This window comes from Dreissena polymorpha, chromosome 11 (genome assembly GCF_020536995.1).
Source record: "Dreissena polymorpha isolate Duluth1 chromosome 11, UMN_Dpol_1.0, whole genome shotgun sequence".
NCBI lineage: Eukaryota > Metazoa > Mollusca > Bivalvia > Myida > Dreissenidae > Dreissena > Dreissena polymorpha.
Genome location: NC_068365.1, coordinates 57,953,938 through 57,979,545, shown reverse-complemented (window position 1 = coordinate 57,979,545; position 25,608 = coordinate 57,953,938). Strand labels below are relative to the sequence as shown.

General features: G+C 35.8%; 3 protein-coding genes and 1 long non-coding RNA gene across 19 annotated transcripts in view; 3 read left to right on the top strand and 1 right to left on the bottom strand.

Annotated features, from left to right (window-relative positions):
* The window catches only part of LOC127850352 (Golgi-associated PDZ and coiled-coil motif-containing protein-like), a 28,460-nt gene extending 21,536 nt beyond the window's left edge, over window positions 1–6,924 (top strand). The window contains exon 9 of one of the 2 annotated variants that reach the window (XM_052383324.1): window positions 1,628–6,924. In XM_052383324.1, the coding sequence (XP_052239284.1) occupies window positions 1,628–1,796 (169 nt within the window). In that variant the 3' untranslated portion in view covers window positions 1,797–6,924. The remainder of the gene's footprint in view (window positions 1–1,627) is intronic. The other variant, XM_052383325.1, reaches the window with a different exon arrangement.
* Window positions 6,925–7,659: 735 nt separating this feature from the next.
* On the top strand, window positions 7,660–9,136 carry LOC127850346 (uncharacterized). Of its 13 annotated transcripts, XR_008035218.1 has the most exons (4): window positions 7,663–8,120; window positions 8,213–8,304; window positions 8,397–8,488; window positions 8,535–9,136. It is a non-coding gene; the product is annotated as an uncharacterized LOC127850346 (long non-coding RNA). The 13 variants fall into 13 exon arrangements; XR_008035220.1 differs by having other exon boundaries at window positions 7,660–8,074; window positions 8,167–8,488; XR_008035224.1 differs by having other exon boundaries at window positions 7,661–8,028; window positions 8,167–8,488.
* A 3,682-nt stretch (window positions 9,137–12,818) lies between these two features.
* The window catches only part of LOC127850335 (uncharacterized), a 47,909-nt gene continuing 35,119 nt past the window's right edge, over window positions 12,819–25,608 (bottom strand). For all 3 annotated transcript variants that reach the window (XM_052383308.1, XM_052383309.1, XM_052383307.1), the window contains exons 19-20: window positions 25,181–25,324; window positions 12,819–13,377 (exon numbers count right to left, since the gene is read on the bottom strand). In XM_052383308.1, the coding sequence (XP_052239268.1) occupies window positions 12,958–13,377; window positions 25,181–25,324 (564 nt within the window). In that variant the 3' untranslated portion in view covers window positions 12,819–12,957. The remainder of the gene's footprint in view (window positions 13,378–25,180; window positions 25,325–25,608) is intronic.
* LOC127850337 (uncharacterized) lies at window positions 17,080–23,799 on the top strand. Its single transcript, XM_052383312.1, has 3 exons — window positions 17,080–17,789; window positions 21,889–22,892; window positions 23,047–23,799. The coding sequence occupies exons 1-3, from the start codon at window positions 17,458–17,460 to the stop codon at window positions 23,394–23,396; spliced, it is 1,686 nt and encodes a 561-aa protein (XP_052239272.1). The 5' UTR covers window positions 17,080–17,457; the 3' UTR covers window positions 23,397–23,799.

The window sequence follows — 25,608 nt, the reverse complement described above, 5'->3', positions numbered from 1 at the left end:
ACGTAAAAAAGTAGGAGTCCAAACGTAAAAAAGTAGGAGTCCAAACATAAAAAAGTAGGAGTCCAAACGTAAAAAAGTAGGAGTCCAAACGTAAAAAGTAGGAGTCCAAACTTAAAAAAGTAGGAGTCCTATTTAATATTGCACACATCTTCGAATTTTCAGCCCAAAATCCATTTAAATAAAGACTGAATATAATAATAATAATACATATTATAATTGTTGGTTTCATCATTTAAAACCCAAATACAAAATGTTCATAACGAATACCTCTCATTATATTCTCTCTATTATTACTGATGTAGACAATAATTTTCCTTGCTATCATATTTCCATTTAAAACAACAATAAAACCAGTTTAATACAGACAATTACAACAGTGTTACTTATGACATCAGTTAAACCTATGCCTCAAAAAAACAGCAAGATTGGAATGCTTTTGGCAGACATCAAAGGTCTTTGATGTGAATGCCCAGAGGGACCAGTTTCTAGGAAGTTAAAACTATAGATTTTGTACACATCAGCAAGTGGCCATTCAAACTACATTACTAGGAGCATGCACATACTGTCAGATACACCATTTATGCGTTAGTTCCATAGAGGATTGGTTTTGAGAGAACTATTTTGACATGTTTCTGGTTTGGATCAATTGTATTTTAAACAGATGTGAGGAAATTTTTTTGCTTGAATTTAAATAAGAGGTTGCTTTACAGGTATTGTTTGTTAATGAATTTACTCGAAATATCTAGTTATGCAAAAAGGTGCGTCCTGGGGTCTCCCAATTAGTTTCCGATAAGCATCATTTGTCAAATTTATGAGTACAAAAACGCTTGATTAAGCGTTTCCGAGAGCCCTGCCAGTGTTGGATCGGTTTCTCATTTTGAAATTTTGTAAACAGAATCTGTTAAAAACAGTTGAGTTCCTTGGAGTATGAGTTGAGCCTCTCTGGGCTTTTGACCACATTATTAAAAAAATTGGTAATTTGTAAGACACCTAAATCCACCTTACCCACATTTTTATGCCCCCGGATCGAATGATCGGGGCAATATTGTTTTTGGCCTATCTGTCTGTCATTCTGTCACTCTGTCAATCGGTCCCAAAACTTTAACCTTGGTTAAAGTTTTGTAATAACTTTTTTAATATTGAAGATAGCAACTTTATATTTGGCATGCATGTGTATCTCATGGGGCTGCACATTTTGAGGGGTGAAAGGTCAAGGTCATCCTTTAAGGTCAAAGGTCAAATATATGGCTTTAAAGTGGCGTAATAGGGGCATTGTGTTTCTGACAAACACATCTCTTGTTTGACAGTGACAAAGATGCCAAAAAGATCAGTACTTGAGGGTTGAATATATATTTAATGCAAGCATTTGTGATATTCAATAGGCTGGTCTCAGGAATGCAAACGATTACAGTATTGGAAAGATTTCTTAAACATATGAATATATATTGGAATAAAATGGAACCAGAAAAATGTACAGATTAGATAGGATTCCAGATTTGAAAGGATCTGGTTTAGCGGGGTTTCCCTGTATTAACTTTTGTGTACTGAACATTGTTTAAAATCATAAAAGTTAAAAAAATAATATTAATTTAACACTGGTTAACAAGTTTTATTTCTCCCCTTTCAGTCCTTACAGAAATCCTCCCCCTGGCCAAAAGGCAGCCATTAAAAGCCCTGCCTCGACCCCAGACACCCCAGACAAGGGCCAGCTGTCAGTGGGATCCCTACACATAGACAGTGTGCAGCAACATTCCCTAACCACGGACCAGTCAGCTTTCCACGGAAGTTATCACTGAAGAAAAATGTACAGAACTGTTGTGATCTTAAAGAATCTTCATTGGCAATGTCTACAGTAGTAGAACTTGTATGGTCAGCATTCCAAGGCAGTTAACTCGTCACCAAAATAGGCACTTTGACTTACTAGATTTTACTAGATTAAACTTTTCAAAGCTTCATTTCATGCCCTCAGATACTGATAAAATCAAAACAGCATAAAACCTACAGATATTATTTAAAAAAAAATGTTTAACTGTTTTATGGTAGAGCAAAATATAAGTAGCTGTGGTATAGTTTCACAAGTGTATATGCTTCATGATAGCTAGAGAATCTGTGACTTGCTCACAGATGGGCATTGTAAATTTACTTAGACATAACAAAGATACTTTTAGGAGGGATTGTGTATGCCCCACAATGAGGGCATATAGTAGTTGTACCATCCGTCTGGCTATATAAGGTGGGTTATAACATGTCCGCATGCCTTCATTTTCCCCTATGTAACTTTAAAATGGGTGGGAGAATAAAAAGGTTGTTTTTTTTAAATAAATATTTTCCCTATGGTTTGAAAATTCACATGCTTGTTGGTTAAAGGTCAAGGTAACTATTCAAGGTCAAAGATCAAGGATTTTCTTTTAGGCCACACAACGTTAAAATACCTCGGAGAATTGAAATATTACTGAAACTTAAGATTTCTCAATTACTTCATAAGCCGTCATTTATAATAATCGCTCCTCAGTGAAAGGTAAGGGTTGAAATTCAAATCAAAGATGACAAACTTTAATTTCCATTTTTTTTTAAGATTTCTGTATTCTGAATAAATATTCCTCATAAGGTTAATGCCAGAAGGTGTTTCATGTGTTGTGCTTATGCTCGTAGGTGAAAGGTCAAGGTCACATTTCTAGTTCAAATGTTTTAATTTTCATTTCAGAATTAGAACTATTGATAATTAATTTGTGTCTTGTTCCTTTTATTTAATAATGCAGTGTGCCATTGACAAGCATTGTTGCATATTTCACATAAAGTAAAATCTCTTATTTAGGATATATGTCTTCCAGGTCTAAAATGAAAGTCTGTTTCTTTAAGGGACTTGTTCACAATATGGCAAAATGACCATTTAAAAAACATTGTCAGATTTAATAAAGAATGTATGCAATGATTTTAAATAATACTCATAACTAAAAAAATATTTAAAGTACGGGTTAGTTTATTGACAAACTTATGTGTTTGTGACTTATTTAGCACAAACAGGTATTGGTAGTACCGACATGTCATTTTAACATCTATATATATTATATATTAAAAAGTCTGCGTGATGTAGCAGTAGCGAGTTTGCTTATGCTTCAAGAGATACCACGTTCGACACCAGGGCGGGGCATTTTTTAAACTTGATATTTTCCATTTGTTATAATTATTTAAGACTATTCCAATATGTTTTTTAGTAAATTCATTTAATGGAATATTTTTAAAATACAAAAATCTGCTTACAGGTCCCTTTAAACGGTAACAAGTTCAAAGGAGATCTTTGTTTAACAAACAATTGTTTACAAATGTGTTCATTTACCAAGTCAAAGTTTTAGCACAGTTGGATATACATTTCATGGATATGAACACCATTAATTGTGATCTTAAGAGAGTTAAATCGTACATGAATGTGGGAGTTTAATGTGGAAACAGTTAGTAGAAAATGTGTACAATATTTTACTGGTGTGTATTGGTGCTTGATGGTTTATATATCTCACAAAATATATTAATATCATCTTTTTTTTTACACATGAGGGACAGATATTCATTATTATATTCAGGTATTTAATACTTTTTGAGGGTATACACCAATTGTTTGATGTTTTCCTTTTGAACACTTTCTGTATAGCCCTTTCAGCCGGGTTGTTCAATATCTTTGGGATACAATTAATTGACTTTAAACAGATTCATCTGGCTCCTTTAACCCTTTCCCACTCAGAAGCAAAGTGAAAATGCCTAATTGCAAACAGCACAAAACCAGAACAGCCTTCAAGTTACTGGCCGTCTGTTCAGGTTTTATGCTGTTTGCTGCTCATTAGTATCTAATTTTTCGAAATGAAGCCTTTAAAACTAGAATCTTTTAGGATAGGTCTTTAATTAAATTTAACTTTCTAAGGGACTACAAATGCGTCAAAGTACATATCTAAGAGGTAAAGGGTTAATAAGGCTACAGTTGGTTGGCATACTTTTCACTCACATATACTCACCCTCATAATATTAATCTTCATTTTGTGACATAATACTTATGTATCAGGGTTTTATCTGCCTATTTTGGGAAAAGGAGTCTGACCAAATTGGGAATTTTTATTGACAAAATTGTCCATTTTGGGAATTTTCGAGTCATGAAACGGTCAATTTGGGAATTTTATCATGCTTAAATAAGTAAGTGGTTTTACAAAAAAACATGTTTTCTTTTGTTATTTTGTCTTTAAAAACAAACACTGGTAACAGGTAAGTAAGTCACACAAGTCACAGCATGATTTTTCTTTGCTTTCTGTCTTTTGCATTTGATGGACTTGAACTTGGAGACTGAACAACAACTTTCTTACTAGGCTCCGAAGAAGAATTATCGACCGAGTCGGACAATGGAACAGCCATGGGTATTTCACTTGCTTGCACTGCTTGTTCGGGGTTACTAGAGGGAGTAGAAGATTCAGCGATTTCCGCAAACATCGACGTTATCGTCGAACATCCTTTTGCATCTCTTTTTCTTGGTTTTTTGCTGTAGTACTTATCGTTATGGGAAGCCATGCTTGAAAATAAGTGTCTACAGATTTGGACTAGAATGTGTATTGTGCGGTTCTATATACTTGTTATAATGCGGAACAGTTCGAACCTTATAGCTGTCAATGTTGGCAGATGCATCCGGCGAATACACCTGCTAAAATCTGAGTCGCTAAAGGCTTAATTACGTCACGGATGAAGGGAAGTCACTCTTTCGATATAAATTATGTTTTTTGGAATTGGGAAATATGTAATCAAAATTGGATTGGGAACGGGTCCATTTGCTTTGGGAATGCCTCCGTTGTCCGGAGGCGCAGACAGTGCAAAAAAAAAACCCTGTGTATTCACTTTATTTGTTGATTATGATGCAAGTCTTTCAGACTGTTTTATTATCACTAAATTTGGTGCAACATATTCTTCATTTTAATTGAAAAATGTGTTTACATGTTCAAATAACATGATCATACACATGTATATTTCAGCTTAAATCAATGGTAGCACATGTATTTGTTAAGGATTTGTAAAGAATGTGATAAATACATGTATGCATGTAAAAGTCTTATTTAACACTGAATGTTCTAATATTGGAATGCTTACATTTTTACATCACCTATGATGGCATGATTGTTAGAAGATATTCCTAAGCTCATTGCAATAGAGATGAGCTGAATTTAATTCAATTCATATTATATCATTAGTTAGTGTGAGACTGGATTGAATGATAAATTTTAAGTTCAACAGATGCGTCATCAAATCTCAATCATAATTAAATAAACACCCTTAGACATCATAAGAATGTTTAGTCATTTAATTTTTCATTCAAAAGCGCACGATAACTTTGTTTGTTATTTTTCATATAGCATGTGGTAATGTTTGTGATTTTAGATCAATTAAAATATCCCTAAACAATAGCTTGGGAGGGGGAAAAACTTTTGTGGGCAAGTTTGTGGTGATCGTCTATTTTAATATTATGTTGTGGAGAATCAAAGTTCAGATATATTAATCGACTGTGGAGTGTGAAACTGTTGTACGTCTTGTTACAAATGTTAAGTAGATACAATGTTCCAACCTAAACTCTCGATATGCAAGTTTTGTTGTCATATCTTTAGATATCTTTATAAAACTATAGTTTGTGAAGTCCAGAAAAGCTGAAAATGAAACTGGGACAACACTTTCGGCCTAAACTTGATTTTCGGAAGGAGGGACTTCCTTAAAATTAAAAATACCATTAAAGCGGAAAGTGAAGTCCCTGATCATGGCTCAAATTGTACTGTGATCCAAAGCTTGCCATCATCACCCAGATACTTGTAAAATCTATTAGCAGCACTACTTATCTTGATCTACTTGTATTCACTTTTGTTTCTGCTGTGTTCAATAATGCTCCTACAGATAATTAATTGCTTTATGCTTAAATTGATTTACATGTACCTGGTTACTCAATTCCAGAAAGGAATCTAATGTTTTAATTAATTGTAACTTTGGCTAATGTATTCTTTAATATCAGTGTCAGGTTAATGGCAGACCTGTACCTTTACAGTAATGTACCCTTTTTTTCAGAATATACATCTGATTCATATGGATAAATATAAACAATATATTTATAATTTTATGGTTTAATTTTCTGTTGAGATGGATAGAACAGAAGCCAACACTGCAAAGTGCAAGCAAGGGGCTTAAAAAACTGCTGATTAATTTAATTGTACTTATCTTCCCTTGTTATGTGTTACGATCAAATCATTGGCAGCTACAAAACCTTGTAGTTTAATACTGATGTTAATTGCTAATTAACTAATCTTTTTGTTTGATTTATTACAAACCGTTCTTTTGCTGTGATAATTGAACAATCTCAATTTCCACAATCATTCTGGTGCATAAATGCTTTAACAGTTATGTAGGGAAGATAAATGAGTTGATATGGTTTATTGTTTTAGTAAATGAATTGATGATGAATTTATTTCAAGTCTTTTTTTATGATTTTTGCAAAGTTATGTTCTTTAAAAACAGTTATGGACTGTGTCTTTCAAAAAGGTCTGTGTACTGTGTAAAGATATCAGCTGAACTATCCAGATTGTGGAGTATTAAATGAAATACATGTTTGCAGAAATATAAAAGTCTGATTAATGTAACTGTTGTTACTAATTTACTATGCTTCGTGTTTTATTATTCTGTTAATGTTTATTATATGTTAAAGAATTTTATACCACATCTGTATAATATTATATTTAGATGTAAACAATTTCAGCATTCTGCATGTTTGTGATTTCTGTTGAATCCATTATTTCCTATTATATATTTATATTTATTTTTTTGTATTTTAACTGTTGGTAATATTATGTAAATTATTGGTTTTTAAATGTTAAGATCAATATGTGAGGGAAAAATAAACATTTGTATTAAACAAAACCATAAGTTGCGTTCAGAAAAGATTTGGGCATTCCCAATAGACATTATTTTGACAGAATACATTGTTGTCTTTGATCTCTGCAGTTCTTCTCAGAGGTCCCTATGATTCTATGAAGATTTTTATGCCCCTGGTAGGGTGGTATATAGCCATTGAACTGTCAGTCCGTTTGTCTGTCTGTCTGTTAGTCCATCTGAAAACTTTAACATTACCCAAAACTTTTGCAATATTGAAGATAGCAACTTGATATTTGGCATGCATGTGTATCTCATTAAGCTGCACATTTTGAGTGGTGAAAGGTCAAGGTCATCCTTCAAGGTCAAAAGCAAAAAAAATACAATCCAAGGGAAGTTATAAGCTTTAAAAGGGAGATAATTCTAAACCTGCCTAATGATATATTGAAATTTTATTTCAAAGGGGCGCAATATAGGGCATTGTGTTTCTGACAAGCACATCTCTTGTTTTCCCATTCTTCTATTACTTCTCCAAGTGAAACTCTGCACTAAAAGCAGAACAGATAGATGGGGCATACAAACACCTCAAAAGTGACCTACTCCGCTGACAGTAAGCCATGTCACAACAATTGTGGTTTTGTAAAATGAATATACTAAGCCATTTTACACACAGTTTATCATAATTTTATTCACTTAAAGTAACACGCATTATGCATGTGTTTATTCAAGTTAATCTCACTCTTCCATTACATTTTATGCCAGTTACTTGCAACTAAATTATGGTAACCTTTATATTTCATGAATTTGCAATTTTACAAAAGTATTCTTCAAACCATAAACAAACAATGATGAAACAAAACGTTTCATGTGCAGAAGAAAAATTCATTTACAGATCTTCAGTTGAAAAATGTACATTTCGGCTTAAAATTATGATAAATAAGAGCAAGTATTCATAATCTTATTGTATAAAATAATTGCACACATACATTGTTAAACACGAGGCCCAAATGCCCTATGGTGCTCACTTAATGACCCAAAGGAACTAAACTGTTATATGCAGGTAGTGCTCACTTAATGACCCAAAGGAACTAAACTGTTAAATGCAGGTAGTGCTCACTTAATGACCCAAAGGAACTAAACTGTTATATGCAGGTAGTGCTCACTTAATGACCCAAAGGAACTAAACTGTTATATGCAGGTAGTGCTCACTTAATGACCCAAAGGAACTAAACTGTTATATGCAGGTAGTGCTCACTTAATGACCCAAAGGAACTAAACTGTTAAATGCAGGTAGTGCTCACTTAATGACCCAAAGGAACTAAACTGTTAAATGCAGGTAGTGCTCACTTAATGACCCAAAGGAACTAAACTGTTATATGCAGGTAGTGCTCACTTAATGACCCAAAGGAACTAAACTGTTATATGCAGGTAGTGCTCACTTAATGACCCAAAGGAACTAAACTGTTAAATGCAGGTAGTGCTCACTTAATGACCCAAAGGAACTAAACTGTTAAATGCAGGTAGTGCTCACTTAATGACCCAAAGGAACTAAACTGTTATATGCAGGTAGTGCTCACTTAATGACCCAAAGGAACTAAACTGTTATATGCAGGTAGTGCTCACTTAATGACCCAAAAGAACTAAACTGTTATATGCAGGTAGTGCTCACTTAATGACCCAAAGGAACTAAACTGTTATATGCAGGTAGTGCTCACTTAATGACCCAAAGGAACTAAACTGTTATATGCAGGTAGAGCTCACAAGGCTCACTTAATGACCCAAAGTAACTACACTGTTATATGCAGGTAGTGCTCACTTAATGACCCAAAGGAACTAAACTGTTATATGCAGGTAGTGCTCACTTAATGACCCAAAGCACGGACTCTAGATTACACGGATATGAAACGGGACCGTTACGCCAAATATCTTGTTGTGTCTAAGTCACGTGACCGTGTCGTATCTGTCGATCTTTTATCGAAGCGCCGATGTTATACATTTGATGTACCCACTCACGTATTTTGTTAAATTATAGTTTCATTTCTAGGCCGATTTTGACAAATTATATATCATTAGAAAGCTTACGTAATGTAGTTTTCAGATATATAAATATATATTAAGTTTTTCTTCTGATTTTGGCAGCTCGGCGAGTTATAACTTTAACTTTTGCAAATATCATACCGTTTTGGAGTTTTAGAATCTAGATTTACGGTTGACATGTTCGTACTTAATACCGATTTGTAGCGTTTATATTTGGAGTTCAGTTTTAAAAATAACATCTTGCTTAGGAGAATAGAATTCTGTATATGATAGAAAAAAAAATGGTTTAAAAATGAAAGCAAGTAAGGAATGAAGGCTGAAATAAGTAACGCGCGGTCCTAACGAACCGAACTGATGGCGATTATGCTTTTGTTTAGATACCGGCCATTGAATTTCCTTTGCCACGATTATTATATTTTTTTATGGAATATATTGAAATATTTTGTTCTAGAGACATATCCATAAAGCTAAGTATTAATGAAGCTTAATAAATTTACGATTTCAGCTCTTGATTATAACACAGAAAGGGTGTTAATTTTATGATGAAACAGCGTATACAAATGTATAGCGGACCCTCTTGATATTTTTCGGCTTTGCATACTTCAAATATAATGGGTGTCAAAACATTCATCGTTTGTTGTTTATTATCAAAAATGTAATTATGTAAAATTATATGAAAGGTTATTAACCATAAATTATCAATTAATTAAAATTATTTAAAGATTCTTGAAAATCACGGTCAACTGTCTATGCATGTATATTGAAATATCTTTATAAGTTAACAGAGTTATAAATATATAGAATTCTAAATTAAAACTCTGTATTATTTGTATTTTTCGGAAAGATTATTTAACCCTGTTGTGGTCAAATGAGAATGCTGTTTTTAATTATGTTGTTCCGTACACTACCATACACTCTTTATAGGACTACGAAATGACGGAGTTTTTTTACCGGTACCCGCTAAATACGTTAAATGTTAAGTATTAGATTTTTTAAATGTTTAAAATGTACATGTATAGGTATTAAGCACTTATAATTATTGTGATTTAGCTGGCTGACATCTATACAGTATTTAGTTTATGGCAATCTGTATGGGCAGATGACTATAAATGTTTTCAATATGCTACATATCTTATAAACGCAAAATTGAGTATTTGGCGTTACATTACTCCAAGAAATGACCACTAATACCACGAGAAGACATGGCGGTATCATAAAAAGTGTAATCTGACCAGACATTGCCACCTGTGGTTAGGGACCAATATACAAGTATAGGTCCCTGCTGTGGCGTATGACACCATAGTGTTATTTAGTATTGGTCGGCACAGTTTCTGATCATAAGGAGATAATTGGTTTGTGCTGAACACAGGGGCAATTAAACCACAGATCTATCAATAAACAAGATTATTGAGATATCTTTTTTTGAACACCGCGATAAAAATGCTCAAACCATGGACTCTAGATTACACGGATAAGAAACATGGCAACATTCTCAGAATCATCACTGCTATATGTGTAATCACCTAACAATTCGTCTAAAAATAATTCATATATTTGAGTTGAAGACGATGTACTGTTGTTTAAGTCTGAATAAACTATCTGTCTGCCTGTCTAAATCCAAGCCGTCATCGTCCCGGTGAAAAAAAATCTGATTTTCAATAGTTGGACATGATGCCCTGATGTCAAAATACGAAATGACCCGCGTAACACGGACCGTGATTTTCAAGAATCTTTAATAAATTGATAATTTAAGGTAAATAACATTTCAAATAATTATACATAATTACCTTGTTGATAATAAACAGCAAACGATGAATGTTTTTGACACCCATTTTATTTCAAGTATGCATGCAAAGCCGAATAATATCGAGAGGGTCCGCTATATACGCTGTTTCATCATAAATTTTACACCCTTTCTGTGTTATAAACAAGAGCTGAAATCGTTAATTTATTAAGATTCATTTATAATAAGCTTTATTGATATGTTTCGTGAACAAAATACTACAATATATTCCATAAAAAATATAATAAGATGGCAAAAGAAATTCAATGGCCGTTTTCTGAACAAAAGCATAATCGCCAAGACCGTAGCATCAGTTCAGTGAGTTAGGAACGCGCGCTACATTTTCCCGCCTTCATTCCTTAATTACTTTCGTTTTTAAACAAATTTTTTTCTATCGTATACAGAATTCTATTCTCCTAAGCAAGATGTAATTTTTAAAACTGAACTCCAAATATAAACGCTACAAATTGGTATTAAGTACGAACATGTCAACCGTAAATCTAGATTCTAAAACTCCAAAACGGTATGATATTTGCAAAAGTTAAAGTTATAACTCGCCGGGCTGTCGAAATCAGAAGAAAATCTTAATATATATTGATATATCTGTTTACTACGTAACGTAAGCTTTTTAATTATATATAATTTGTCAAAATCGGCCGAGAAATGAAACTATAATTTAACAAAAGACGTGAGAGGGTACATCAAAATGTATAACCTCGGCGCTTCGCTGTACGCTAATCGTAAAAGATCGATAGCCACAACACGTTAAAACGCGCGGTGGTAAAACATAAAATGTGTATTTCTTGTGTTTAACTCGCTATAAATCCATTAATAACAACGGGAATATACTAAAAGTTATATTTTTTTGAAAGAGGAATTAATAAGCAACAAGATAACGTATAAACCAATAAAATCGGATGAATAGTTTTTGCATAAGATTGAATTTACTACAGTAAGGGTCAAATACTCGATTCATCTCCTGTCAATATACACTCCGTGCCCAAAGTAACTACACTGTTATATGCAGGTAGTGCTCACAAGCTTTCACAATACACTTTCCCTGATATAATAACACAAATTTTACGGTTCAAACAAATTTCAGGATTATTGACTTACCCTTAGCACTCTGGGGGAAGTTTTTGGACATAAAATTGTATTGAGTCAATTTAACAGCTCAGGAAAAGTAACCTAGTAACCTAGGTTTTGACCCCATATGATCCAGTTTAAAACTAGGCCAATATATCATGAGAACAAATGTTCTGGTCAAGTTTCATGCAGATTGAGCAATACATGCTGCCTCAAGAGCTTTCACAATGCAAATTTTGACATATGACTCACAAGAGACCAACCACAATGGACGGACAAAATGCCATCACAAAAGCTCATCATGAGCATGTTTTGCTCAGGTGAGCTTAAAATTTTAAAAATAATTTATTATGATGTAAATATTAGGTGCATTATTCAATCAATACATGATAATCCAATTTAAAGACTACATGTATTGAACATTTCACACTCTCAATGTCATTTCAATTAAATATTAATGCACTCTTCATTCTAGTGTTTACGGTTTAGTACTTCAGACTGAATGTTAAACCAATCTACCCTTTATTTTAGAACAGCAACTATGCACAGTTCTGTTCTTTGGAAAAAGTGATTTGTTTAATCTAGGGTCCGATACCACATATTTTCCCATTTCACTTGTCCCTTTTTTTAAACCTCTAGTTGTAATGTGTCTTTTTCAAATTATAATTATTGGTCAAATTTACTCTGATATAAGACAAACAGAGGAACACTGACAATTAACAAATGGGAATTATACAGATTCCTCTACCTGACTCCTTGTCTACAAGTTCAAGGACCTGGATTAAACCAGCCTCATTCTGGTAACACGGGGTTAAATGCATCTGCATGAAGTGTTGTCCCAGAGAAAGCTGTACAGTCCACATAGTATAAACAGGGACTAAACTTTCTACAGAATCTGAATTTTGCTAAAAAGATACTATCTTAAAATGACATGCCATTAGAGCAGACTGCACATTCTAATCTGGGACTACACTTTATGCAAATGCATTAAACCCCATTTTCGTAGAGCAAGGCTCATATAAACCCATATTTGGACAACTGGACTCAATCTTTGTTCGATTAGTAGCTTGTACTGTTCAACTAATTTCCCCAATTCTGCAGTCTTCAAAAGCAAATTACAGCTTTAATCTTGAAACCCTTCACCACCCTGAGTAGCCACAACTAGGCACACTCTCTCAGTCCTCAGTGCGATGGGGAGTCAATGGCAGCCTCATGACCATCATCCATATTCCCGAGTACAGACCGACTAACGCCAGTGCCTGACTGGAGAACGAGCTCCCATACAGCAGGTATACCCCGTGTAGGGGAACCAGAAACACAACCCATTGCTCTGACATGATCAATTTGTCTTGCCATAGGATTCCCCACAGAATGTAATATTTTGGTAATGTGCATAAAATGGTAAATATCTCTATTAAAGATCTTAATAAGGACAGTCCACTCGAGTCCCATAGGTCACTGCGGCAAATGCTGGAAGTTAAGAGGATGATAATGCACGTGAAAATTGTTGGCACTATTTGGTTTTCTTTCTTGATGTTTGCGATGAACTTGCCGTCCTTTTGAAGGCAGAGTAATAGTAGAGAGGCACCACAACACTGTAAAAGAGAACGGTGAAGTCAACAATTAGTATATGGTCTTTAAAATGGTGCTGGATAGTTATATAAAGTTCATAGCTTGCCTTTTCATTGACCAAATTTCACACTAGCATTATCCTAAAGGAATATTAATTTAGCTAAAAACAACATAAACAAGAGATGTGTTTGTCAGAAACACAATGCCCCCTAATGCGCCGCTTTGAATTATTTTTTTGACCTTTGACCTTGAAGGATGACCTTGACCTTTCACCACTCAAAATTTGCAGCTCCATGAGATACACATGCATGCCAAATATCAAGTTGCTATGTTCAATATTGCAAAAGTTATGAAGAAGGTTTAAGTTTTGGTTTAAGTTTTGAATTCGTTTTTATGACCTTTGACCTTGAAGGATGACCTTGACCTTTCACCACTCAAAATGTGCAGCTCCATGAGATACACATGCATGCCAAATATCAAGTTGCTATCTTCAATATTGCAAAAGTTATGACCAAGGTTAAAGTTTTGGTTAAAGTTTTGGGACACACACACACATACAATGACAGACAGGCCAAAAACAATATACCCCCGATCTTTCGATCCGGGGCATAAAAAGGCAAATTATAAGAATTGTTAAACATTGTATGATACAATAGACTAAAGAATTTTTGGGCAATTAGGTGAGCCCTGAAGTGTATCATGATTTCTTACTTGTTACTCATAATCAGCTTATTATTGTATGCCCTTGACCTCTTAATTACAGACATTATTTATCTATATGTAAACAATTTTCAGGTCTTAAATGCTCTTACTTAAGTATCTAACACCAAATGAATGAAGCCATTTTAATTAAAAGCCACTTTTCATAATGATTACATAAGGCAATAGCATTATTCACCCCTTGTTAGAGGTCAACCAAATGACAATTCTAACCATCACACAATATCCTAGAATCAACATGATAATAAAATCAACACAATGGAGGATACGTTTGTACAGCAGATCAATTTGAAAAGCCAAATACGCATTGTCAAGCAATACATATTACAACTTTCCAAAATAAACAAGATGTGTTTGTGAAACACAATGTCCCCCTATATGACGTTTGACCTTGTAGGATGACCTTGACCTTGACCCTTCACCACTCAAAATGTGCAGCTCAATGAGATACACATGCATTTCAAATATAAAATTGCTAGCTTCAATATTGCAGAAGTAACATTACATGAGCAATTTTGACCCATATATTTGACCTTGAAGGATGACCTTGACCTTTCACCACTAAAAATGTGCAGCTCCATGAGATACACATTCATGCCAAATATCAAGTTGCTATCTTCAATATTGCAAAAGTATTCATAAAATTAGCGATTTGGGCCACATATATTTGACCTCTGACCTTGGATGACCTTGACCTTTCACCACTCAAAATGTGCAGCTCCCTGAGATACACATGCATTCCAAATATCAAGTTGCTATCTTCAATATTGCAAAAGTACTCATAAAATGAGCGATTTTGGCCACATATATTTGACATCTGACCTTGAAGGATGACCTTGACCTTTCACCACTCAAATTGTGCAGCTCCATGAGATACACATGCATGCCAAATATCAAGTTGCTATCTTGAATATTGAAATACTGCATAAGTGTACATTAAATGAGCGATTTTGACCCATATATTTGACCTTTGACCTTGAAGGATGACCTTGACCTTTCACCACTCAAAATGTGCTGCTCCATCAGATACATATGCATGCCAAATTTCAAGTTCCTATCTTCAATATTGCAAAAGTTATTGCAAATGTTAAAGTTGGCGCAAACCAACCAACCAACCAACCAACCAACAGACCAACAGACAGGGCAAAAACAATATGTCCCCCACTACTATAGTGGGGGACATAAAAATACCCTTTTTTTAGCATTCTCAATAATAGTTAAAGAGAAACAGAACATGCTACTGTGTTACATAGCTTATATAACTGATAAATATATTGCCCGTCGGGAGACAGGGATGTCCGAGGTTCACTCCCCACTCAAGAAGGGTTCTGAAGATATCTCCACACAGACTCAAGATTTCAGGCTTTCAAAACAAAATGAAACACAATGCCCCCTACTGCGCCGCTTTGAAGCCATATATTTGACCTTTGACCTTGAAGGATGACCTTGACCTTTCACCACTCAACATGTGCAGCTCCATGAGATACACATGCATGCAAAATATCAAGTTGCTATCTTCAATATTGCAAAAGTTATGACCAAGGTTAAAGTTTGTGCCACATACAATGACAGACAGACAATGACAGACAGACAGACTGGCCAGAAAAATTTCCGGGGGCATAACAATACATGTAGCTTCTTGGGAAGTAACTAGTACTTTCTAAGATTCAACCTCATGACCTGTTTTTTTATCATCACTCAGATTCAAATTTAGTGAAAAACAACAGAATTTCACATATGAAAATAAATAAAATTCATCAAAGGCAAAATGCCTTCCTGCACCTAGATTTTTTCCAAAATTTACCTAAATGTTAAATGAGTTATAACTTTATATAATAACAATAAAACAATAGGTCACCGTTGTCGTTTGTTAACAAATGCAGTTTTACGGAAGGTATTAAAATGCAATTTAAGAACACAGTGAAAACCATGTACATGGTGCAGGTCAAAACACATACTAGTACATGTATTGCTCTATGCCAATGAAAATGTAGATTTAAATGTAAATGAAAACACACATTTTGTGTAGCAAGATGAGTAAAAGAATAATAATACAGTAAATAACTGAAAACAAGACGTATACAATATAGTAAAGGGCCCGTCCAACAGATTTAGGCATGTATTAAAGCTTGTCATTAAATACTTTAAATGCTTTATATTGATAAATTAAAACATTTGAACTAAAAATCACCAGCAAAAAAAAAAAGATTACAATTTAAAAAAAGGAAAAAAAGTAACCCTCAACAGGGCTCGAACCACTGACCCCTGGATTCCTGGAGTAAAAAGCCTCCCGCCTAGACCACTCGACCATCCACGCTCATGTTGAGAACGGATGTATTTTTTACCTATATAAGCAATACTCGTAGTTTCCCAAAATATCGTTTTGTTTCGATACGAAGCTTAATCTGTTGGATGGCCCCTTTAAAAGGCATATCAAAGGTATTTAATTTTCATGGACAAAATCTGTCCATTTTTGTACCTTGCGTTCATTGTAAGCATGTTTTGTTATTCTTTCGCTATTACATTGTTTATATTCTTTTTTATCCGAACATTCGAAATATATTGCACTTATTTCGCAACCAGTGTTTCAGTAAAAATATATTTGCGTGAAACTAAACTGCCGCGTACGTCCTTAAATGAGCTGACATGTTAAAATGTTTAAATCAGGTAAAGTATATTTTAATGTATTAATTATATTTTTTCCATCAATTTTTATCAGTTGGCTTATAATTTTATGTGGAGTATCCATCTACCTTTCAACCTCCAGTTCTTGTATCTCTCTGTTACAAAATTACATTTAATGCAGACTTCCTACATCTCAATTCATATGGACAACAATATCTGATATGCAGGGGAATATTCAATATGATTGAGAAGGATTAAACTTAATCGTGTGAGTTGACTTAATGATATGAAACATGTTAAACTCTGTAGAAGTTATGTTTATCTTTAACAAAGTGCAATTCAGGATTCTACTTTTCAAGTTTCTAAACATAACAGTTTGTAAATACAGCGAGTGAGAACTGTTAAATCAGCAAAGACTAATCAGATGATTTGTAACCTCTGATTTTAGAGTGTGCTTAATCACTGAAAATATCATGTGTCACCCTATTTTCAGAAAATGGTTTAACCCTGCTTTATCAGCAAAATGTTAAGCAACAATATACATTGTATTCAGTGTGTATTTAATAAGTCATGTGCGCTTAACTATGCAACATAATTGAGCTTTATACAAGCTTTAAGTAAAGAACATGGGAAATATATTAACAACAAATCTGTGTGTGTTTTCATAAATACTCATTTTGTTTGCATGAATGGGATCATAATACTAGCAAAAACAACGCACTTCAAACTCAAGGACAGTTCACAATTTCTACTGCAACATGGCGACAACTGTAGATTCAGGTCATAGTGGTTCAGATTTAGTGAAGGACTATGTTTGTGGAGGTTGCGAAAGTAGAAAAATTTATGAAAGTGCTGATTATTTTTGTGCAACGTGTACAAAGTTTTTCTGCAGAAAATGTATTGATCCTCATGATCAAATATATGCAAACCATTCCAAATATGGAAGAGGAGAAACATATAAATGGCCTCTTACAAAGACAATGGAGGATTTGCTACTGAAATGTAATGTTCACAAGGACAAGAAACTGAAAATGTTTTGTCAAGACCACAGTCAGCTGTGTTGCACTGATTGTGATTTTCTGTGCCACAGGTAAGTTGGACACAGTCATGGAATAAATGTGGAAAACCCACCAATCTCAAATGGTACAAACAAAGCTGGCCCAATGAAATCCTTTCCAAATCACATAACATATACCACATACATGTACCAATCCACCATTATTATTTGAATGAATCAAACATTGGTACATAAAGGGGATCAGCCTTGTTATCCCCACGCTTTTTGAAAAAAAGGTGGGGATATTGTGGTTATCTCCGCCGTCCGTCCGTCTGTCTGTCTGTCTGTCCGTCCGTCCTGGCCACTATCTCCTCCTACACTAAAAGCACTAGAACCTTGAAACTTACACACATGGTAGCTATGAGCATATGTGCGACCCTGCACTATTTGGAATTTTGATCTGACCCCTGGGTCAAAAGTTATAGCGGTTGGGGTGGGGCCGCGTCAGAAATTATCACTCATTTTTTTAGGTTATTTTACATTTACTTCTTTATTTCTACACCGATTCACTTCAAATTGATACTGGACCTCTCTTATGACAATACGGTCAATCTCAACCATGCATGGCCCCATTCCCAACCCTGGGGCGCCCCGCCCACATAGGCCACACCCACCAAAAATTTCCATTTACTATAATTTTTTCATTTCTACACGGATTCACTTAAAATTGATACTGAACTTTTGTTATGACATTAGGGTCAATCTCAACTATGCATGGCCCCAATCCCAACCCTGGGGCGCCCGCCCACATAGGCCACACCCACCAAAAAATTCCATTTACTATAATTTTTTCATTTCTACACGGATTCACTTCAAATTGATACTGAACTTCTCTTATGACATTAGGGTCAATCTCAACTATGCATGGCCCCATAACCAACCCTGGGGCCCCGCCCACATAGACCACACCCACTCAAAATTGCCTTTACTATAATTTCTTCATTTCTACACCGATTCACTTCAAATTGATATTGAACTTCTCTTATGACAATACAGTCAATCTCAACTATGCATGGCCCCATTACCAACCCTGGGGCGCCCCGCCCACATAGACCACACCCACCCAAATTTGCCTTTTACTATAATTTCTTCATTTCTACACCGATTCACTTCAAATTGATACTGAACCTCTCTTATGACAATACGGGCAATCTCAACTATGCATGGCCCCATTACCAACCCTGGGGCCCCGCCCACATAGACCACACCCACCCAAAATTGCCTTTTACTATAATTTCTTCTTTTCTACACCGATTCACTTCAAATTGATACTGAACTTCTCTTATGACAATATGGTCAATCTCAACTATGCATGGAACAATTACCAACCCTGGGGCGCCCTGCCCACATATGTCACACCCACCCAAAATTGCCTTTTACTATAACTTCTTCATTTCTACACCAATTCACTTCTAATTGATGATGAACTTCTCTTATGACAATACGGTCAATCTCAGCTATGCATGGCCCCATTACCAACCCTGGGGCACACCTAGGTCAAACATTCGGCGTGTGGATACGCGTCGGCCTCTGCCGCGCCATTTCTAGTTTGTACCTTGGTATTAGTGGTTATTTCCAATGTCCATCACAATCCAAGAGAAGTATTGTATGATTAGGAGGTTTTAGAAAGAAGGCATAATTCACTGGAATCAATAAAATGTTATTTTTTAAAATTCTTCAGCTCAGATCTTCACATTTGTTAAATGCATTTTACAAGTATTATAAACAAGATTAGAGTGTCTATGGCTGCAATGTTTGAAGAGATTATTGCTAGGATTATATGCTCATCCTTGCTGTTAAATTCTTTTTAATAAAACTGTAAAATTCTTATTTATAAAACTGTTAAAAATTCTTGTTTATAAAATTGTTTAGAGTAAAATAGATCATGATTTTTATTTCTTTTAGAATAAGTTTTTAATTTAGACCCAAAATGTTTGCCAAGACAGGACCTGCTTTGCACATTATAAATTTGAAAGTTATCCCCACGTTTTTCGGAGAAAAGTTGGGATATTGTATTAATGTGCGTCTGTCCGTCCGTCCGTCCTGGCCACCTGCCCCTCCTTCACTATTAGCACTAGAACCTTGAAACTTACATACATGGTAGCTATGAGCATATGTGCAACGGTGACAGTGATGGAATTTTGATCTGACCCCTGGGTCAAAAGTTATGGGGGTTGGGGCTGGCCCAGGTCAGAGATTTTCACTTATTTTTTTAGGTTATTTTACATTAACTTCATCATTTCTGCACCGATTTACTTCAAATTGATACTGAGCCTCTCTTATGACAATAAGGTCAATCTCAACTATGCATGGCCCCATTACCAGCCCTGGGGCGCCCCGCCCACATAGGACACGCCCACCCAAAATTGCCTTTTACTATAATTTCTTCATTTCTACACCGATTCACTTCAAATTGATACTGAACCTCTCTTATGACAATAGGGTCAATCTCAGCTATGCATGGCCCCATTTCCAACCCTAGGGCACCCCGGCCACATAGGCCACGCCCACCCAAAATTGCCTTTTACTATAATTTCTTCATTTCTACATTGATTCACTTCAAATTGATACTGAACCTCTCTTGTGACAATACAGTCAATCTCAGCTATGCCTGGCCCCATTACCAACCCTGGGGCGCCCCGCCCACATAGGCCACACCCACCCAAAATTGCCTTTTACTAGAATTTCTTCATTTCTACACCGATTCACTTCAAATTGATACTGAACCTCTCGTATGACAATACAGTTAATCTCAACTATGCATGGCCCCATTACCAACCCTGGGGCACCCCGCCCACATAGGCCACGCCCACCCAAAATTGCCTTTTACTATAATTTCTTCATTTCTACACTGATTCACTTCAAATTGATACTGAACCTCTTTTATGACAATACGGTCAATCTCAACTATGCATGGCCCCATTACCAACCCTGGGGCCCCGCCCACATAGGCCACGCCCACCCAAAATTGCCTTTTACTATAATTTCTTCATTTCTACGCTGATTCAATTCGAATTGATACTGAACCTCTCTTATGACAATACAGTTAATCTCAAATATGCATTGCCCCATTACCAACCCTGGGGCACCCTGCTCACATAGGCCACGCCCACCCAAAATTGCTTTTACTATAATATCTTCATTTCTACACCGATTCACTTCAAATTGATACTGAACCTCTTTTATGACAATACAGTCAATCTCAACTATGCATGGCGCCATAACTAACACTGGGGCGCCCTGCCCACATAGGCCACGCCCACCTAAATTGCCTTTTACTATAATTTCTTCATTTCTACACCAATTTACTTCAAATTGATACTGAACATCTCTTAAAATAATAAGGTCAATCTCAACAATGCATGGCCCCATTACCAACCCTGGGGTGCCCCGCCAAAATAGGCCACACCCACCCAAAATTGCCTTTTACTATAATTTCTTCATTTCTACACCGATTCACTTCAAATTGATACTGAACCTCTCTTATGACAATACAGTTTATCTCAACTATGCATGGCCCCAATCCCAACCCTGAGGCGCCACGCCCACATAGGCCACTCCCACCCAAAATTCCCTTTTACTGTAATTTATTAATTTCTACACTGATTCACTTCAAATTGATACTGAACCTCTTTTATGACAATACAGTCAATCTCAACTATGCATGGCGCCATTACCAACCCTGGGGCGCCCCGCCCACATAGGCCATGCCCACCCAAAATTGCCTTTTACTATAATTTCTTCATTTCTACACCGATTTACTTCAAATTGATACTGAACATCTCTTATGACAATACGGTCAATCTCAACTATGTAAGGCCCCATTACCAACCCTGGGGAGCCCCGCCTATAATAGGCCACACCCACCCAAAATTGTCTTTTACTATAATTTCTTCATTTCTACACCGATTCAATTCGAATTGATACTGAACTTCTCTTATGACAATTCTGTCAATCTCAACTATGCATGGACCCATTACCAACCATGGGGTGCCCCTTGGTCAAACATGCGGCATGGGGATATGCGTCGGCCCCTGCCGCGCCATTTCTAGTTGTTGATGTTTTATTGTAGTAAGAAAATGCATGCTCACTAATGATTCATGCGTAATTTTGATTCTTGTTGCTATTTCAGACATTGCACAAATGTGGCTCTTATTTCTGAGTCAGCCAAAAACCTGTCAATGGATATGCAACAGTTATCAAACAAACTGCAAACTATTGTTGATGAATTAAATAAGTTTAAGATAACACAAGAGGCCAGCATGCAGTCCGTGGAGGTATCATGTAATGAAAAACTGCTAGAAATCCAAGACCTGCGAAAGAAATTAAATGCTGCTTTGGATGCAGTAGAAAATACAACATTAAAAGAATTGGATGAAATTCGGACCACAATGCTAACCTCTCTCAAGAAAGATATTGACAATGGCAACAGACTGAAGGAAGACTTACAAACACTCAGAGAAGCTGTAAATGGCCTTTGTGATAAAAGTAAAAAAGAACTTGAGTTCATAGCCAGCAGAAAATGTTTGGACAAAATACAAGAGTCAGAGTCATATCTGAAGGAGACCCATGTAAATGTGCAGAGTTCAATAATATTCAGAGCAAACACTGACATTGGGCAGTACTTGTCTAAACAGTCAAGTCTAGGAAGGATTTTAGACAGTATGCAGTCTCTCAAACTCAAAATGAATCCAGATCAGGTGTTAACTCTGATGAGGACATCAAAGTATACTGTGAGCATACCAAGTGACAAAAGTCAAACATACTTCATCAGTGGCATTTGCAGCATGCCTAGTGGCCAGGTCATTGTTGCAGATTACTATAATCGAAAAGTGAAGCTTTTGGACCAGCATTATAATGTGTCCAGTCACTGTGATGTGACTGGTAAACCATGGGAAATTTGCCCTATCACATCCAGTGAGGTTGCTGTAGTTTTTAAAAAAGATGTGCAGTTTATCTCTGTGAGCAATGGGAAGTTGGTCATTGGGAGGCAGTTTTCATTAAAACATGGTGTCAAAGGTATTTCCTATCATCAGGGAGCATTGTATATCACCTCTGGCACTACATTGTTCCAATACAGTCTTACTGGATCACAAATAAAAAAGCTGTATGAGGATGTAAGCAACAATTTGACAGGTACATGAATTTTCTATACATATAAATAAATGGTTGTATCTATTGTTGATATTTTTTACACGTATGACAATTTTGATATAACAAATGACAATAGAGTAAATGCATGTATTATAGTCTTGACCTTCTTATATATATAATGTTCCATGTTTTGCAGTGTACACATGTGCACTGAGTTCTACTGGAGACAAAATCTATGTCACCAATCACGCTCAGCACAAGCTCTTCACTCTGGCTACAGATGGGACCCTGATATCCACCTTCATGGACCCTGAACTACAATGCCCTAGGGGTGTTCATGTTACACCTGCAGGACAAGTGCTAGTCTGCGGATACAACTCTAATACTACCATACAAGTGGATTGTGAGGGAAGAAAGAAATTGGCAACTCTGGCTTCTCAGAATGATGGACTCAGCCAACCAGCGTCTGTCTGCTACAACACCAACACTCACCAGATCATTGTGGGACAAAGTAACAGTAAAATCATTGTTATGGACTTGCAATAGCTCATTATGTGGAAAAAAACATTGATGTAAAAAGGTTCATAAATGTATTTCACATTTTCTCTTTGAATGGCTAATTTAGTAAAAGCAGTTTGTATCTAGATAAGGACAAAACTTATTCATTGTTTTAATATTATCTTTTAATATTTACAAGTAATTAAACTTTGATTCAAGACTAAACGTTTAAATGATCTAAAGATTGCACAATTTCAAACATGAATGTATGACAACAATCTATAATGTTTAAGTGGATTAGCTCTGCAGTCTTGCTTCATGCCATATTAAAATATACAGTGATAAATGTGTTTTATGTTAAGTTATTGTTAAGATTTACTAACATTTGATTATTGATTCATTCGAGTGTTTTTCATTATACGTTAGTAATTATAAAGGGCTTATTATGTAACTTATGCATTTTTCCTATGTCTGCCTTTGATAGCCTATTGGAGGATTAATACTAAATAATTTTGTTTAAAAAAAATCAAACTCTGAAATTCAATACAATGTCACAACTAGTGACCTGAAAATCAATAGGGGTCATCTGCGAGTCATGATCAATCTACCTATCAAGTTTCATGATCCTAGGCCTAAGTGTTCTTGAGTTATCATCCGGAAACCATTTTACTATTTCTGGTCACCGTGACCTTGACCTTTGACCTAGTGACCTCAAAATCAATAGGGGTCATCTGCGAGTCATGATCAATGTACCTATGAAGTTTCATGATCCTAGGCCCAAGCGTTCTTGAGTTATCATCCGAAAACCACCTGGTGGACGGACCGACAGACCGACATGTGCAAAGCAATATACCCCCTCTTCTTCGAAGGGGGGCATAAATATGTGTGGGTTTAACCCTTTGCATGCTGGGAAATTTGTAGTCTGCTAAAATGTCATCTGCTGAATTTATAAAATTAGCATTTTCTTAGCATTTTTTCAAAGAATACTATCAGAATAGCAAACAGTTTGGATCCTGATGAGACGCCACGTTCTGTAGCATCTCATTTGGATCCAAACTGTTTGCAACGGCCTTTAAAATTCGGTTCCAGCGCTGAAAGGGCTAAGTAACTACCTATTTGCATTCTCGAGAGATCAGAGAAATAAATGTGTTTTTAAGATCACATGATGAATGGATAAAAAAAGATAATCTATTGAAACCAACAAATCCTTTTCTTATTCAAACCTTTTCTACAGGTTGTTGACATTTAAAATGGTTTAACTGTAGAATTTGGTGGTACAAATAAAAGGTATCAAACTGATGTTATAAAACAAGTTCAAACATCCTGAAGATCTGATTCTTTGTTTAATTTACTCCATTGATTTAGGAACCAGGGCAAAACAGTTACAGTGAAATTTCCACAGTCATTTTCACTGCTTCAAACAGAGAATAACACTTTAAATCATGTAAATTACCATAAAGACCACAGAAATTCACAAAACAAATTTGTTTCAACTTCTATATGACCCAAATCATGCAAAAATGGTCTTTTGCCATATGCAGCCAGCGTAGCTCCTGTACAGCCAAGGCATACGCAGTCTGGTCAGGAGCTCCACTGCCTACAAATAAGGCCATGAAACCTTGCTGGCCTATTAAGCATACAAGGTAGCTCCTGACTAGACTGAGCAATTTCATAGGCTGGTCTGGAGCTATGCAAGCTGCATGCCACATGATACCCATTTTTGCATTACAGCTAATCTGCATTAATCATTGAGCATAAAGCTAGTTTACCTGTTAATGTGTTAAAAATGTTCACTAGATAAAGCAGCATCCCACTCCTCCCTCCATACCTACCCAGATATCATGAAGAAGTCCTTTCACAGGGGACAGAGCACAGCATAGGCTGAGTGCCACCATGCAGGAGACATTACCGATCAACGGAAGCCGTAGCAACCTCTTGGTGTCTGTTTTTTCCTCCACTAATGGTATGAGGAGGTCCTGAAAATGCATTGATGAACTGAGCCTTGTTCTGTGAAAACTGGGCTTAATGCATGTACTGAAAGTGTCATCCCAGATGAGCCTGTGCAGTCTGCACAGGTTAATCAGGGACAACACTTTCCACCTTAACTGCCTTTTCATTTAGAAGTGACTTGTTTTGAATGAAAATTCCATAAATGCGGAAAGTGTTGTCCCTGATTAGCCTGTGCACACTGCACAGGCTCATCTGGGATTACACTTTCAGTACATGCATTTACGCAAGTGCATTATGCACAGTTTTTCGA